Source organism: Pecten maximus, chromosome 9, assembly GCF_902652985.1.
Source record: "Pecten maximus chromosome 9, xPecMax1.1, whole genome shotgun sequence".
In the NCBI taxonomy this organism is placed as follows: domain Eukaryota; kingdom Metazoa; phylum Mollusca; class Bivalvia; order Pectinida; family Pectinidae; genus Pecten; species Pecten maximus.
The window spans coordinates 28,639,070-28,653,090 of NC_047023.1; the positions used below are offsets into that span (position 1 = coordinate 28,639,070).

A 14,021-nucleotide genomic window follows, 5' to 3' on the forward strand; every position below is an offset into this window, starting at 1 on the left:
CCAGATTATGGATGGCACTTCGTACCAGATAATAGATGGCACTTCGTACCAGATTATAGATGGCACTTTGTACCAGATTATAGATGGCACTTCGTACCAGATTATAGATGGCGCTTCGTACCAGATTATAGATGGCACATCGTACCAGATTATGGATGGCACATCATACCAGATTATGGATGGTACTTCGTACCAGATCAAAGATGGAACTTTGTGCCAGATTATGGATGGCACTTCGTACCAGATTATGGATGGCACTTTGTACCAGATTATGGATGGCACTTCGTACCAGATTATGGATGGCACTTCGTACCAGATTATGGATGGCACTTTGTGCCAGATTATGGATGGCACTTTGTACCAGATTATGGATGGAACTTCGTACCAGATTATGGATGGTACTTCGTACCAGATCAAAGATGGAACTTTGTGCCAGATTATGGATGGCACTTCGTACCAGATTATGGATGGCACTTCGTACCAGATTATGGATGGCACTTCGTACCAGATTATAGATGGCACTTCGTACCAGATCAAAGATGGCACTTTGTGCCAGATTATGGATGGCACTTTGTACCAGATTATAGATGGCACTCTGTACCAGATTATGGATGGCACTTGGTACCAGATTATAGATGGCACTTCGTACCAGATTATAGATGGCACTTAGTACCAGATTATGGATGCGGCACTTCGTACCAGATTATGGATGGCACTTTGTACCAGATTATGGATGGCACTTCGTACCAGATTATGGATGGCACTTTGTACCAGATTATGGATGGCACTTTGTACCAGATTATAGATGGCACTTCGTACCAGATTATGGATGGCACTTCGTACCAGATTATGGATGGCACTTCGTACCAGATTATGGATGGCACTTCGTACCAGATTATAGATGGCACTTCGTACCAGATTATGGATGGCACTTCGTACCAGATTATAGATGGCACTTTGTACCAGATTATGGATGGCACTTCGTACCAGATTATAGATGGCACTTTGTACCAGATTATGGATGGCACTTCGTACCAGATTATAGATGGCACTTCGTACCAGATTATAGATGGCACTTCATACCAGATTATAGATGGCACTTCGTACCAGATTATGGATGGCACTTTATACCAGATTATGAATGGCACTTTGTACCTGATTATGGATGGCACTTCGTACCAGATTATAGATGGCACTTCGTACCAGATTATAGATGGCACTTTGTACCAGATTATGAATGGCACTTTGTACCTGATTATGGATGGCACTGCGTACCAGATAATAGATGGCACTTCGTACCAGATTATGGATGTGGCACTTTGTACCTGATTATGGATGGCACTTTGTACCTGATTATGGATGGCACTTTGTACCAGATTATGGATGTGGCACTTTGTACCAGATTATAGATGGCACTTTGTACCAGATTATGGATGGCACTGCGTACCAGATTATAGATGGCACCTCGTACCAGATTATAGATGGCACTTCGTACCAGATTATAGATGGCACCTCGTACCAGATTATAGATGGCACTTTGTACCAGATTATAGATGGCACTTCGTACCAGATTATGGATGGCATTTTGCACCAGATTATAGATGGCACTTCGTACCAGATTATGAATGGCACTTTGTACCAGATTATGGATGGCACTTCGTACCAGATTATGGATGACACTTCGTACCAGATTATGAATGGCACTTCGTACCAGATTATAGATGGCACTTCGTACCAGATTATGAATGGCACTGCGTACCAGATTATGGATGGCACTGCATACCATTTTATAGATGGCACTTCGTACCAGATTATGGATGTGGCACTTTGTACCAGATTAAAGATGGCACTTTGTACCAGATTATGGATGGCACTTTGTACCAGATTATAGATGGCACTTCGTACCAGATTATGGATGGCACTCCGTACCAGAAATGGATGAAATCCCAACGTGCCCCCTACAGTGATGTATATATACATAATTAAAAGAATGTAAAGATAGATTATTTAGCCCATAAGGTTGTCCAAAATGTGGCATTTAATGATTTACAAGACTGCTCCTCATGAACAGTTGATCATTTTTCAGCCAAATTTGCTTTAAAACATATTTTATGGACCAGTGGATGAAGAGTTTCTAGACCTTATGTTTCTTATAGATTAGTGGTATATAGAATTATCCTTATAGATTAGTATATAGAATTATCCTTATAGATTAGTATATAGAATTATTCTTATAGATTAGTATATAGAATTATCCTTATAGATTAGTATATTGTCCTTTAGAAATATGAGAAGGTATTTGGTCACCTACCCTGAATCCTCCAGTCAGACATGTGAAGGTATTTAGTCTCCTACCCTGAGTCCTCCAATCAGACATGAGAAGGTATTTGGTCACCTGCCCCGAGTCCTCCAATCAGACATGAGAAGGTATTTGGTCACCTGCCCCGAGTCCTCCAATCAGACATGAGAAGGTATTTGGTCACCTGCCCTGAGTCCTCCAATCAGACATGAGAAGGTATTTGGTCACCTGCCCTGAGTCCTCCAATCAGACATGAGAAGGTATTTGGTCCCCTACCCTGAATCCTCCAATCAGACATGAGAAGGTATTTGGTCACCTGCCCTGAATCCTCCAATCAGACATGAGAAGGTATTTGGTCACCTGCCCTGAGTCCTCCAATCAGAAATAAGAAGGTATTTAGCTGTCCCACCACATAGGTATCTTTGGATACTACATGAAGACCTGTACCCTTCTATCTGCCAACTAACAGTACAATGTAATTAGTTCCATCATTAAAATCTGTATCGGCACATAAAAGGACGCCCTAGAATATACTGGACATGTGATATAATATCACCACTTGAGGTCAAATTCATGTATCTTTAGTATTTCAGGTAAGCAGATCACTTTTATGAAACAGAAACGTTTTGAAAAGATTTCATAATATGGTACATCTTTTTTTACAGTGTTCAGCCACTTGTGGAGATGGAGTTCGCCGTAGAGATGTTGTCTGTATTAAGAAGGTGGGAGAGCGTTTGTTTGCGTCTGTGAAGCCTGTGAATTGTGATCTATCAGACAAACCAGTGACAGAGGAATCGTGTGGACCACTACCAGAGTGTCCATCAGAATGGTTCGTCACTAAGTGGTCTCAGGTATGTATCAATTTATATAAATGTTATGCTGCTAAGGAAAATGGCTGTCAGTTTGATCCAATAAGTGACCTTCACTGACAGGGAAAACATTGTTAATCAACAAACTATCATCCTAGTTTCATATTACTCCTTTCAATGCTTTGATGAATTAATGAAGGGTTTTTCAATTTTATTCCAATAAATAACATTGATAAAAATTCAGTGAATTCCTGCCCATTATGATATTTCTCTTATAGAAATGGATTAAGGTCCATACATACATGCTATACTTTCAGGAGACCAATAAGGAGATGGATGATTTTTTAAGGGAGTTTTGCCTAAAATAAGGGAGATTTGTGCATGACATAAATATCAACATTTTTACCCATGCAATTCTAAAGCAATAAATTCATTTTGAAAGTGATAAAGCATGCATTGTATTTATATTTATTAGAGATACTAATCATACTATATAAAAACAACAAGAAGTTACATAGGGTAAAATACAATTAGGATACATTCTGATAATATCATCATTTCTCTCTGGAAGGTAAATTATAATGAGCATGCAGGGATCAACATCAGTGGCTCTAAGATCTAATTAATGTACACGGCATCTCTGATCTACTTTCCATGTCTCCAGTGATACTCCAGACTTAATTGACTTGATTAGTGATCTTGTTGAAACATTCTGATAATATTCAGATCACAGGATTGGGATAATGATTAATTTAACATATGATATCTGATCATATCTTAGACACAACGACTGTCATTGTATGATACACTTGTTGATTTTAGTGTTCTAAGAGCTGTGACACTGGAACAAGAACAAGAGAAATAAAATGCTTAGATCCAAAACTCCATCCAAACTCTGCCTGTCCTGTCACGTCACGACCATCACGACGCTCTGCCTGTAACAAACAGTCGTGTGAACTACCACAGTTAGACGAAGGTAACATCAGTACAAATGTATAATGGTTTATTTATCCTCTATTACTTAGTTCATATTATGTATTAAACAGTACATTATGTTAGGTCATTATAGTACCAATACCTCATAATAAAATGGTGGTCGGTGATATACATGTACATATTTTGCTTAACTTGTTGCAATGTCAAATAACATGAAAATTCTGGGTATTTGTTAACAAATATGGAAGTCTAAACATGATATAGATTAAGCTATCAAAAAGTTTCATAAAGGATTTTTTGGTAAATTTGATTGTCAGCGAATGAGTTATCTCCCTTACTTTAGTTATTATAAGCTTTATTTAATTAGGCTTCAGAAGAATGGACACTATGAAAATAGAGAATAATACAATTTTATACTGAAGTGTTTTGTTTGTATCAAAGATTTACGACATTCATTCATTGTTTTTGTTCCACAGATCCATCTTGTAAAGACAAGATCAAGATATGTAACCTTGTAGCCCAGGCCAGACTCTGCACCTATCCTTTCTACAGCGAAAAGTGCTGCAACACCTGTACCATGTACCGCAACAAGAAAGGCCGACACCAAACGAATCACGGCTCTTAGTACTTTCTGAGACGTTACAGACATATTGTTACATTACAACCATTGACAGACAGGGTGCATGGGGAAGGGAGTGGCTTGGAGGTCACAACCAAATATATGGGGATGGTGTGGAGGGGGAGGAAAGGTTGGTGGGTATAGTCACATCAAAAATTATGGGGGTGGTGTGGAAAGGGGTTTGGGAGTGGTTGGACCTTCACATCCAGATTTATGGGGATGGGGGGGAGGAGGGGAGGGAGAGCTTAGGTACTCAATCCAAATATTGCATTAAAGAGAAGGGGATTAGTGTTATAATAAGATGTTCAGATGGACCTTCCCTGAGGGGCACTCCTCTCTGCTGTGTCAGCTATTGGGTGAGGACAGGGCAGGCCATTGAGAGCTATAGGTGCAAGTCTGTAAAGTTAGGACTAATATTACATATAATCATGTTGAGAGAGAGACAGAGAGAAAGAGAGTCAAAGTGATATACATTTTGTATTTGTTATATCTATAAGACATTCACACTAGTCTGTAGGACAGAGAGAAAACAGAAGATTGTATGTCACTACAATTACACATTAACATAGGTTGAGAAAGATATCCTAGGTGTTCACGTGTACATTGTATGGAGGACAACCTGGCCAATCCTACATGGTCCAAATCCAAAATTAGGAATTATGTTAAAATGTGTGCACACGAGAACAGCATATCAGATTTGGTCTACGTTAGGTTTACTTGTCTGTGTTGTAAGCATGTTATAGTCTGTCCATAGTCATGAATGTTGTGATGGAGAAATCCATAGCGTACTGCTTTTTTTTTTTTTACTTTTTGAAGACAAATATACGACATGCCACCTAGAGAAAATCATATCTAAATGAATTGGATTGAAGGTGAAGGACAGAGGTCAAAGGTGAAAGGCAAAAATAAATGAGAATGGATGGTCAGTTATGAAGAACAGAGGTCAAAGGGGAGAGGCAAGATTAATGGAGAAAGATAGAGGTCAAAGGTCAAAGGCAACAAATGGCAATGATAAGTCCAATGTGAAGGATAGAGGTTATAGGTCAAAGGTAACATCAAGAACAAGTCCAATGTGAATGGTAGAGGTCAAAGGTCAAAGGCAAAAAAAGTTCAAACATGAAGGATAGCAAATTGCAAGAACAAATCAAATGTGAAGAAGTGAGGTCAAAGATGAAAGGCAACACCAAATTGAAAGTCGATGTTAATGAGAATTGTGAATGATGAATGTTACTTTGAAATAATTGCATAAAAAAAATGACTTGTGTCCGTATGTTCTGTGTGAAAGTTAATTTTGATATATTAAGTAACAATTATATATTATTCCTGTTATACCTCATAAAGATCTATCTCCGTCATACCAATAGCCTACATCATACTCTCGTACAGCCGTTGTACTCGCAGCTAAAATGTTTTTACTCTTACTGAAAAAACTTGACTACCCTCAATACCTTGCCATTGAAGATATAAAGGCATATTAATTGCAGCTGATATAGTTATAGATTTGAATCAAATATGTCACACACACAAAAACAAAACAACATTTTAATGATAAGGAATATAGCAGATGACTTGTCTTGTCTTAATAGCTTACATGGCATTAAGTCTGCACCATTAAAGAAATACTCCAAAAATCATTTGGGTGCTTCCTGTCTGATTAACTTAACCAGTATAAAATCCTCTTCATTTACATTGTTTATTGAGGAGAAGAAGGTAGGCCATCATGAAAGGTTATGAAAACTATTTTTCCCAAAAATACTTTTTAGCCCACCATCATCAGATGGTGGGCTATTCAAATCGCCCTGCGTCCGTGGTCCGTCGTCCGTCCGTCCCTCCCTCCGTCCGTCCGTCCGTCCGTCCCTCCGTCCGTAAACAATTCTTGTTATCGCTATTTCTGAGAAAGTACTGATGGGATCTTTCTCAAATTTCATATGAAGGTTCCCCTTGGTGCCTAGTTGTGCATATTGCATTTTGGGACCGATCGGAAAACAACATGGCCGACAGACAGCCATCTTGGATTTTGACAATTGAAGTTTGTTATCTCTATTTCTGAGAAAGTATTGAAGAGATCTTTCTCAAATTTTATATGTAGGTTCCCCTTGGTGCCTAGTTATGCATATTGCATTTTGGGACCGATCAGAAAACAACATGGCCGACAGGCAGCCATCTTGGATTTTGACAACTGGAGTTTGTTATCACTATTTCTGAGGAAGTACTTAAGGGATCTTTCTCAAATTTCATATGTAGGTTCCCTTTGGTGCCTAGTTATGCATATTGCATTTTGGGACCAATCGGAAAACAACATGGCCGACAGGCAGCCATCTTGGATTTTGACAATTTGAGTTTGTTATCGCTATTTCTGAGGAAGTACTGAAGGGATCTTTCTCAAATTTCATATATAGGTTCCCTTTGGTGCCTAGTTATGCATATTGCATTTTGGGACCAATCGGAAAAGAAAATGGCCGACAGGCAGCCATCTTGGATTTTGACAATTGAAGTTTGTTATCGCTATTTCTGTGAAAGTACTGAAAGGATCTTTCTCAAATTTCATATGCAGGTTCCTCTTTGTTCCTGGTTATGCATATTGCATTTTGAGACTAATTAGAAAACAACATGGCCGACAGGCAGCCATCTTGGATTCTGACAATTAAAGTTTGTTATCGCTATTTCTGTGAAAGTAATGAAGGGATCTTTCTGAAATTTCATATGCAGGTTCCCCTCAGTGCTTAGTTATGCATATTGCATTTTGAGACCAATCGGAAAACAACATGGCCGACAGGCAGCCATCTTGGATTTTGACAATTGAAATTTGTTATCGCTTTTTCTGTGAAAGAACTGAAGGGATCTTTCTCAAATTTCATATGGAGGTTCCCCTTGGTGCCTACTTATGCATATTGCATTTTGAGACCAATCGGAAAATAAAATTGCTGACAGGCAGCCATCTTGGATTTTGACAATTAAAATTTGTTATCGCTATTTCTCAGAAAGTAATGAAGGGATCTTTCTGAAATTACATATGCAGGTTCCCCTCAGTGCCTAGTTATGCATATTGCATTTTGAGACTAATCAGAAAACAACATGGCTGACAGGCAGCCATCTTGGATTTTGACAATTGAAGTTTGTTATCGCTATTTCTGTGAAAGTACTGAAGGGATCTTTTTCAAATTTCATATGTAGGTTCCCCTCAGTGCCTAGTTTTGCATACTGGGACCAATACGAAAACAACATGGCCGACAGACAGCCATTATAGCTAAATCTTAAATTCTATATATAGGTTCCCCTTGTTTGAATAGTACTCGAGGGCTGTTTCTGAATTTACACAGATAAGTAAGACTTAGAGGAAGGGAAAAGTAGGGAAAAGATCAATCTGACATGGAACCTATAAAGATCATTCAATGGTGGGCGCCAAGATCCCTCTGGGATCTCTTGTTTTTTTTATCATATGTCGCACCAATCATGGATAACTCTCAATCTCGATTGATAGCAGTTTAGGCATTGCCAGAGGATCGATTGATACTACTGATTCAACATGTTCAGTGGGTTGTGATGGTTCTTTGTGCAAAGGTGGAAGGACAAACTGATCAGTTATACCAGGTCTAGTAGAAATGATAGCAACTACAGTTATATGGCCTTCGAGTCAAAAGTATTTCTACGTATCCTAAAGTAAAGTTCCTGGTTTCCAGGTTGAATTTGGGGCTGTGGAAAACTGATCTGAATCAAGTTGTCACACTGTCGACATATTCCCCCAAAAACAAAATCTTTCACTTTCCCTTCGTCAACGTCCACATCAACATCAGGTGCAATTGAAGATATTTCTTCACAGACCAGAAGGAGCTGCATGACTTAATTAAGTACATAAAACATGAGGTATTGTCCAGCGTTTGTAAATGTGTGTTGCCTGACAAAGTCCTGACTTACCTTCTGACGAGATTCTAGCGTCAACAAAACTCATCCTCAACACATGGTCACATGCTTAAGATTGCTGACTCCCCCTCAAACTATTCTCAAATTTGGACTTGAAAATAAGAGTCATCATAAGGAAAGAATGATAAGTGTTTTTCCGAATGAATGAATGACAAAATCCTGTCAGCTTGTACTGGAGCACCATATGGTCCTATCCTTTCTCTGGGCAGGACATTTATTCTGTTTTCTGTTGACGGATGTTCAAAGAAGCATTTTTCTCCTTAACAAGAGCTGAAGCCGTTACCAAAATAGATGAAAAACTTGTGTCAGTTGGTCAGGCTCTGTTGCAATGACCAGGCAAATATAATTCTATCAGTTAAAGGGAGGTAACTCTAGATCTATAAAATCAAAAATTTAGATTGTGTGTGCCACAAAATATTATAACTCAGTTGCTTAGGTTTTTTTTTGTTATGTTAAGAATTCAATGAGGCATTATTCATGCCAATTAATTTTTAAGATTTATGAATTACAAGATGTATTACCAAATCTAAGTGAAAGTCAAGATATATCCTGGGCAGGGTATGTATAGATGTCGGCGTGGAACTTTCTTCTACCTCTAATAGTACTAATCCAAGTGCCTTCACACCTTATACAGTCTGGTCCTACGAAGGATTCTGTAATGAGCTGTTAGAAATGGCATTAATGTATAGCTTTAACAGGAAGTGTAACATAGGGCGACCAAGTGGGTATGCTGTGAGTCAGATTCATCATTTGATATCTACAAGGGTGATCTGTACGAAATTCATCATTTGTCAGCATTTATTTATTTTGTAACAATGCTTTTCATATTTTTATTGTATTTCAGATGTCGTCTAAACCGAATCTCAGTAAACATGTTTGATAATCCAGACCTGTATATTTCTGTCATGTAAAGGTTGGGGTATCTCGTTCGGTTTAGACTGGTATCTCAATACTGTTTTCATTCGTGTATTTGTTATGTGTCTGGAAAAAAGTGTACTGTTAGCAATATAAAATATGCAGTGTCATGTTATGAAGGTAAATGAGATCTGTGTAGAAGTTATTGTTATGTATATTTGTACTAGGTGTGTGTATACACCTTCATAATGCTACAAAATCTGTATCGTGTCAAAAAGTGCTGAAATATATTAACTCTCATAATGTTGTGATGACATTATGGAGACATCCAGATATTTTGTGTGACTGTGGGGTTCATGCAGGGTTCATTGTTTATGACCTGAAAGGTAGGCATGCTCTTTGCTACAGATACTGTGGCTGAACAATCACACACGGTTACCTGTGAGTTTCTGTGTAGAGATGCTAACCTGTAGTTTACCTGTGTATTTGATACATGTACCCGTTAGTTACATGTAGGTGTAGATAATGTTGAGATAGTACAGGTGATTGCTTTGTGATAAATAAACAGGTAATTAGTCTGTAGAACTGTAGATCGAATTAGTACATTTCCTATCCTCAATAACATTGAATTAGTACTTTTCCTCGATAACAAGCAATATCACAGGTTGTGGAGTACATTTTCCAATATTATAGATTGTTCCATATCTAATACCATATGTAATCTATATCAAAATAGATGTTATGATTTTTAATATGTTATTAGTAAATAAATCAAAATTTCATTGAAATGATGCCTGTTTTATGTGAGATATTGACATCTAATGATTTGATCAATTGTATAGTGCCTGATGAAGCTCATCTTGATCAGTAAGTGTTGGTACAAATCACTTGCATTAAAAGTCCAATAACGATAAAGTTAGCCCTATGAGCCCTAGCAGTTCGTATGTATATAAGCATCAGTTTGGCCTTACTACATATCACTGTATGTACATCTGTCATATATACGTCGTGAATTAAGTAAAGTGATGGGCCCTGACCCTTTCTTTGATATGTAAGTCATCAATAAGTGCAGGTAATTTGAGGTGCTGGCCCTACCTTTGATATGTAAGTCATCAAAAAATGCATGTAATATGAGGGGACCGGCCCTACCTCGCATACGGTAGTTATCAGGTAATATGAAGGGTCCGGCCCCTACCTCTGATACGTTAGTTATCAAAGTGCAGGTAATATGAGGGGCCCGGCCCCTACCTCTGATATGTTGCCAATTTAATCATCAATAAGTGCAGGTAACGTGAGAGGCCCAGCCCCTACCTCTGATATACAGGTCATCAAAAAGTGCAGGTAACGCGAGGGGCCGGCCCCTACCTCTGATATGTTAGTCATCAATAAGTGCAGGTAACGTGAGGGGCCCGGTCCCTCTCATTCTGTTGTCCATTGTTAGTATATACCAGCTTATTTGTGTAGAGTGGTTCCTCCATTCAATTTGTTGTAATACAATGCTTTTAAAATGCAGCATGTTTTACCTCATTGTATATATACCTATATAGGGCCAAATAGATCACAAAAATACCTAAGCCTCATGCATTGTATATAGTTCATCTTCGGTAAAGTCATGTACAGTAATATGAATTGTTATGCTTTAATGAATATGTTTATTTATACAGTATGTTTGTATTTTCCACTACAACTTTGTCATACCGCAAGATGAAATTTCAATTCTGCAAAGGCATATTAGATCTGATTAAATTGAAGTCAGTTTGCGACCTTAGCAGCAACATACATTGTATGATGACATTAAGCATTAAGTCAGTAACATAGCTAACATACTCACTCGTTAAATTAGACAGTATGGGCTATTTGAGGAGTTGAATTCCAAATATTCCTGTGTAAAAAAAAGGTTAGAACACAAATATGTGAATAATGTATTAAAACAAATAAAACATCAATATGAGTCGTGTTTTCTGTATGGGGACACAAAAGTAATGTACTATACCACGATTGGATGTGTGGTCACAAGGATACATACCAACAGACCACCTATATACAGGTGATGGACCAACCATATACAGGTGATGGACCACCTATACAGGTGATGGACCTCATATACAGGTGATGGACCACCTATATACAGGTGATGGACCTCCTATATACAGGTGATGGACCACCTATATACAGGTGATGGACCTCCTATATACAGGTGATGGACCACCTATATACAGGTGATGGACCTCCTATATACTGGTGATGGACCACCTATACAGGTGATGGACCTCCTATATACAGGTGATGGACCACCTATATACAGGTGATGGACCACCTATATACAGGTGATGGACCACCTATATACAGGTGATGGACCACCTATATACAGGTGATGGACCACCTATATACTGGTGATGGACCACCTATATACTGGTGATGGACCACCTATATACAGGTGATGGACCACCTATATACTGGTGATGGACCACCTATATACAGGTGATGGACCACCTATATACAGGTGATGGACCACCTATATACTGGTGATGGACCACCTATATACAGGTGATGGACCACCTATATACTGGTGATGGACCACCTATATACAGGTGATGGACCACCTATATACAGGTGATGGACCTCCTATATACAGGTGATGGACCTCCTATATACAGGTGATGGACCTCCTATATACAGGTGATGGACCTCCTATATACAGGTGATGGACCACCTATATACAGGTGATGGACCTCCTATATACAGGTGATGGACCACCTATATACAGGTGATGGACCTCCTATATACAGGTGATGGACCACCTATATACAGGTGATGGACCACCTATATACAGGTGATGGACCACCTATATACAGGTGATGGACCACCTATATACTGGTGATGGACCACCTATATACAGGTGATGGACCACCTATATACTGGTGATGGACCACCTATATACAGGTGATGGACCACCTATATACAGGTGATGGACCTCCTATATACAGGTGATGGACCTCCTATATACAGGTGATGGACCTCCTATATACAGGTGATGGACCACCTATATACAGGTGATGGACCTCCTATACAGGTGATGGACCACCTATATACAGGTGATGGACCACCTATATACAGGTGATGGACCTCCTATATACAGGTGATGGACCACCTATATACAGGTGATGGACCTCCTATATACAGGTGATGGACTACCTATATACAGGTGATGGACCACCTATATACAGGTGATGGACCTCCTATATACAGGTGATGGACCACCTATATACAGGTGATGGACCACCTATATACAGGTGATGGACCACCTATATACAGGTGATGGACCTCCTATATACAGGTGATGGACCACCTATATACAGGTGATGGACCTCCTATATACAGGTGATGGACCTCCTATATACAGGTGATGGACCACCTATATACAGGTGATGGACCAACCATATACAGGTGATGGACCACCTATATACAGGTGATGGACCTCCTATATACAGGTGATGGACCACCTATATACAGGTGATGGACCTCCTATATACAGGTGATGGACCTCCTATATACAGGTGATGGACCAACCATATACAGGTGAGAGACCACCTATATACAGGTGATGGACCACCTATATACATGTGATGGACCACCTATACAGGTGATGGACCTCCTATATACAGGTGATGGACCACCTATATACAGGCGATGGACCACCTATATACAGGTGATGGACCTCCTATATACAGGTGATGGACCACCTATATACAGGTGATGGACCTCCTATATACAGGTGATGGACCTCCTATATACAGGTGATGGACCTCCTATATACAGGTGATGGACCTCCTATATACAGGTGATGGACCTCCTATATACAGGTGATGGACCTCCTATATACAGGTGATGGACCTCCTATATACAGGTGATGGACCTCCTATATACAGGTGATGGACCACCTATATACAGGTGATGGACCTCCTATATACAGGTGATGGACCTCCTATATACAGGTGATGGACCTCCTATATACAGGTGATGGACCTCCTATATACAGGTGATGGACCTCCTATATACAGGTGATGGACCTCCTATATACAGGTGATGGACCTCCTATATACAGGTGATGGACCTCCTATATACAGGTGATGGACCACCTATATACAGGTGATGGACCACCTATATACAGGTGATGGACCTCCTATATACAGGTGATGGACCACCTATATACAGGTGATGGACCTCCTATATACAGGTGATGGACCTCCTATATACAGGTGATGGACCTCCTATATACAGGTGATGGACCTCCTATATACAGGTGATGGACCTCCTATATACAGGTGATGGACCACCTATACAGGTGATGGACCACCTACGGTATATACAGGTGATGGACCACCTATATAGTATATACAGGTGATGGACCTCCTATATACAGGTGATGGACCTCCTATATACAGGTGATGGACCTCCTATATACAGGTGATGGACCTCCTATATACAGGTGATGGACCTCCTATACACAGGCGATGGACCACCTTTATACAGGTGATGGACCACCTTTATACAGGTGATGGACCACCTATACAGGCGATGG

General features: G+C 39.5%; 1 protein-coding gene across 2 annotated transcripts in view; it reads left to right on the forward strand.

Annotated features, from left to right (window-relative positions):
- Positions 1 to 6,242, forward strand: part of LOC117334148 (ADAMTS-like protein 4) — a 202,340-nt gene extending 196,098 nt beyond the window's left edge. For both annotated transcript variants that reach the window (XM_033893616.1, XM_033893617.1), the window contains 3 exons: positions 2,965 to 3,150; positions 3,931 to 4,084; positions 4,521 to 6,242. In XM_033893616.1, the coding sequence (XP_033749507.1) occupies positions 2,965 to 3,150; positions 3,931 to 4,084; positions 4,521 to 4,669 (489 nt within the window). In that variant the 3' untranslated portion in view covers positions 4,670 to 6,242. The remainder of the gene's footprint in view (positions 1 to 2,964; positions 3,151 to 3,930; positions 4,085 to 4,520) is intronic.
- Positions 6,243 to 14,021: the final 7,779 nt, after the last annotated feature.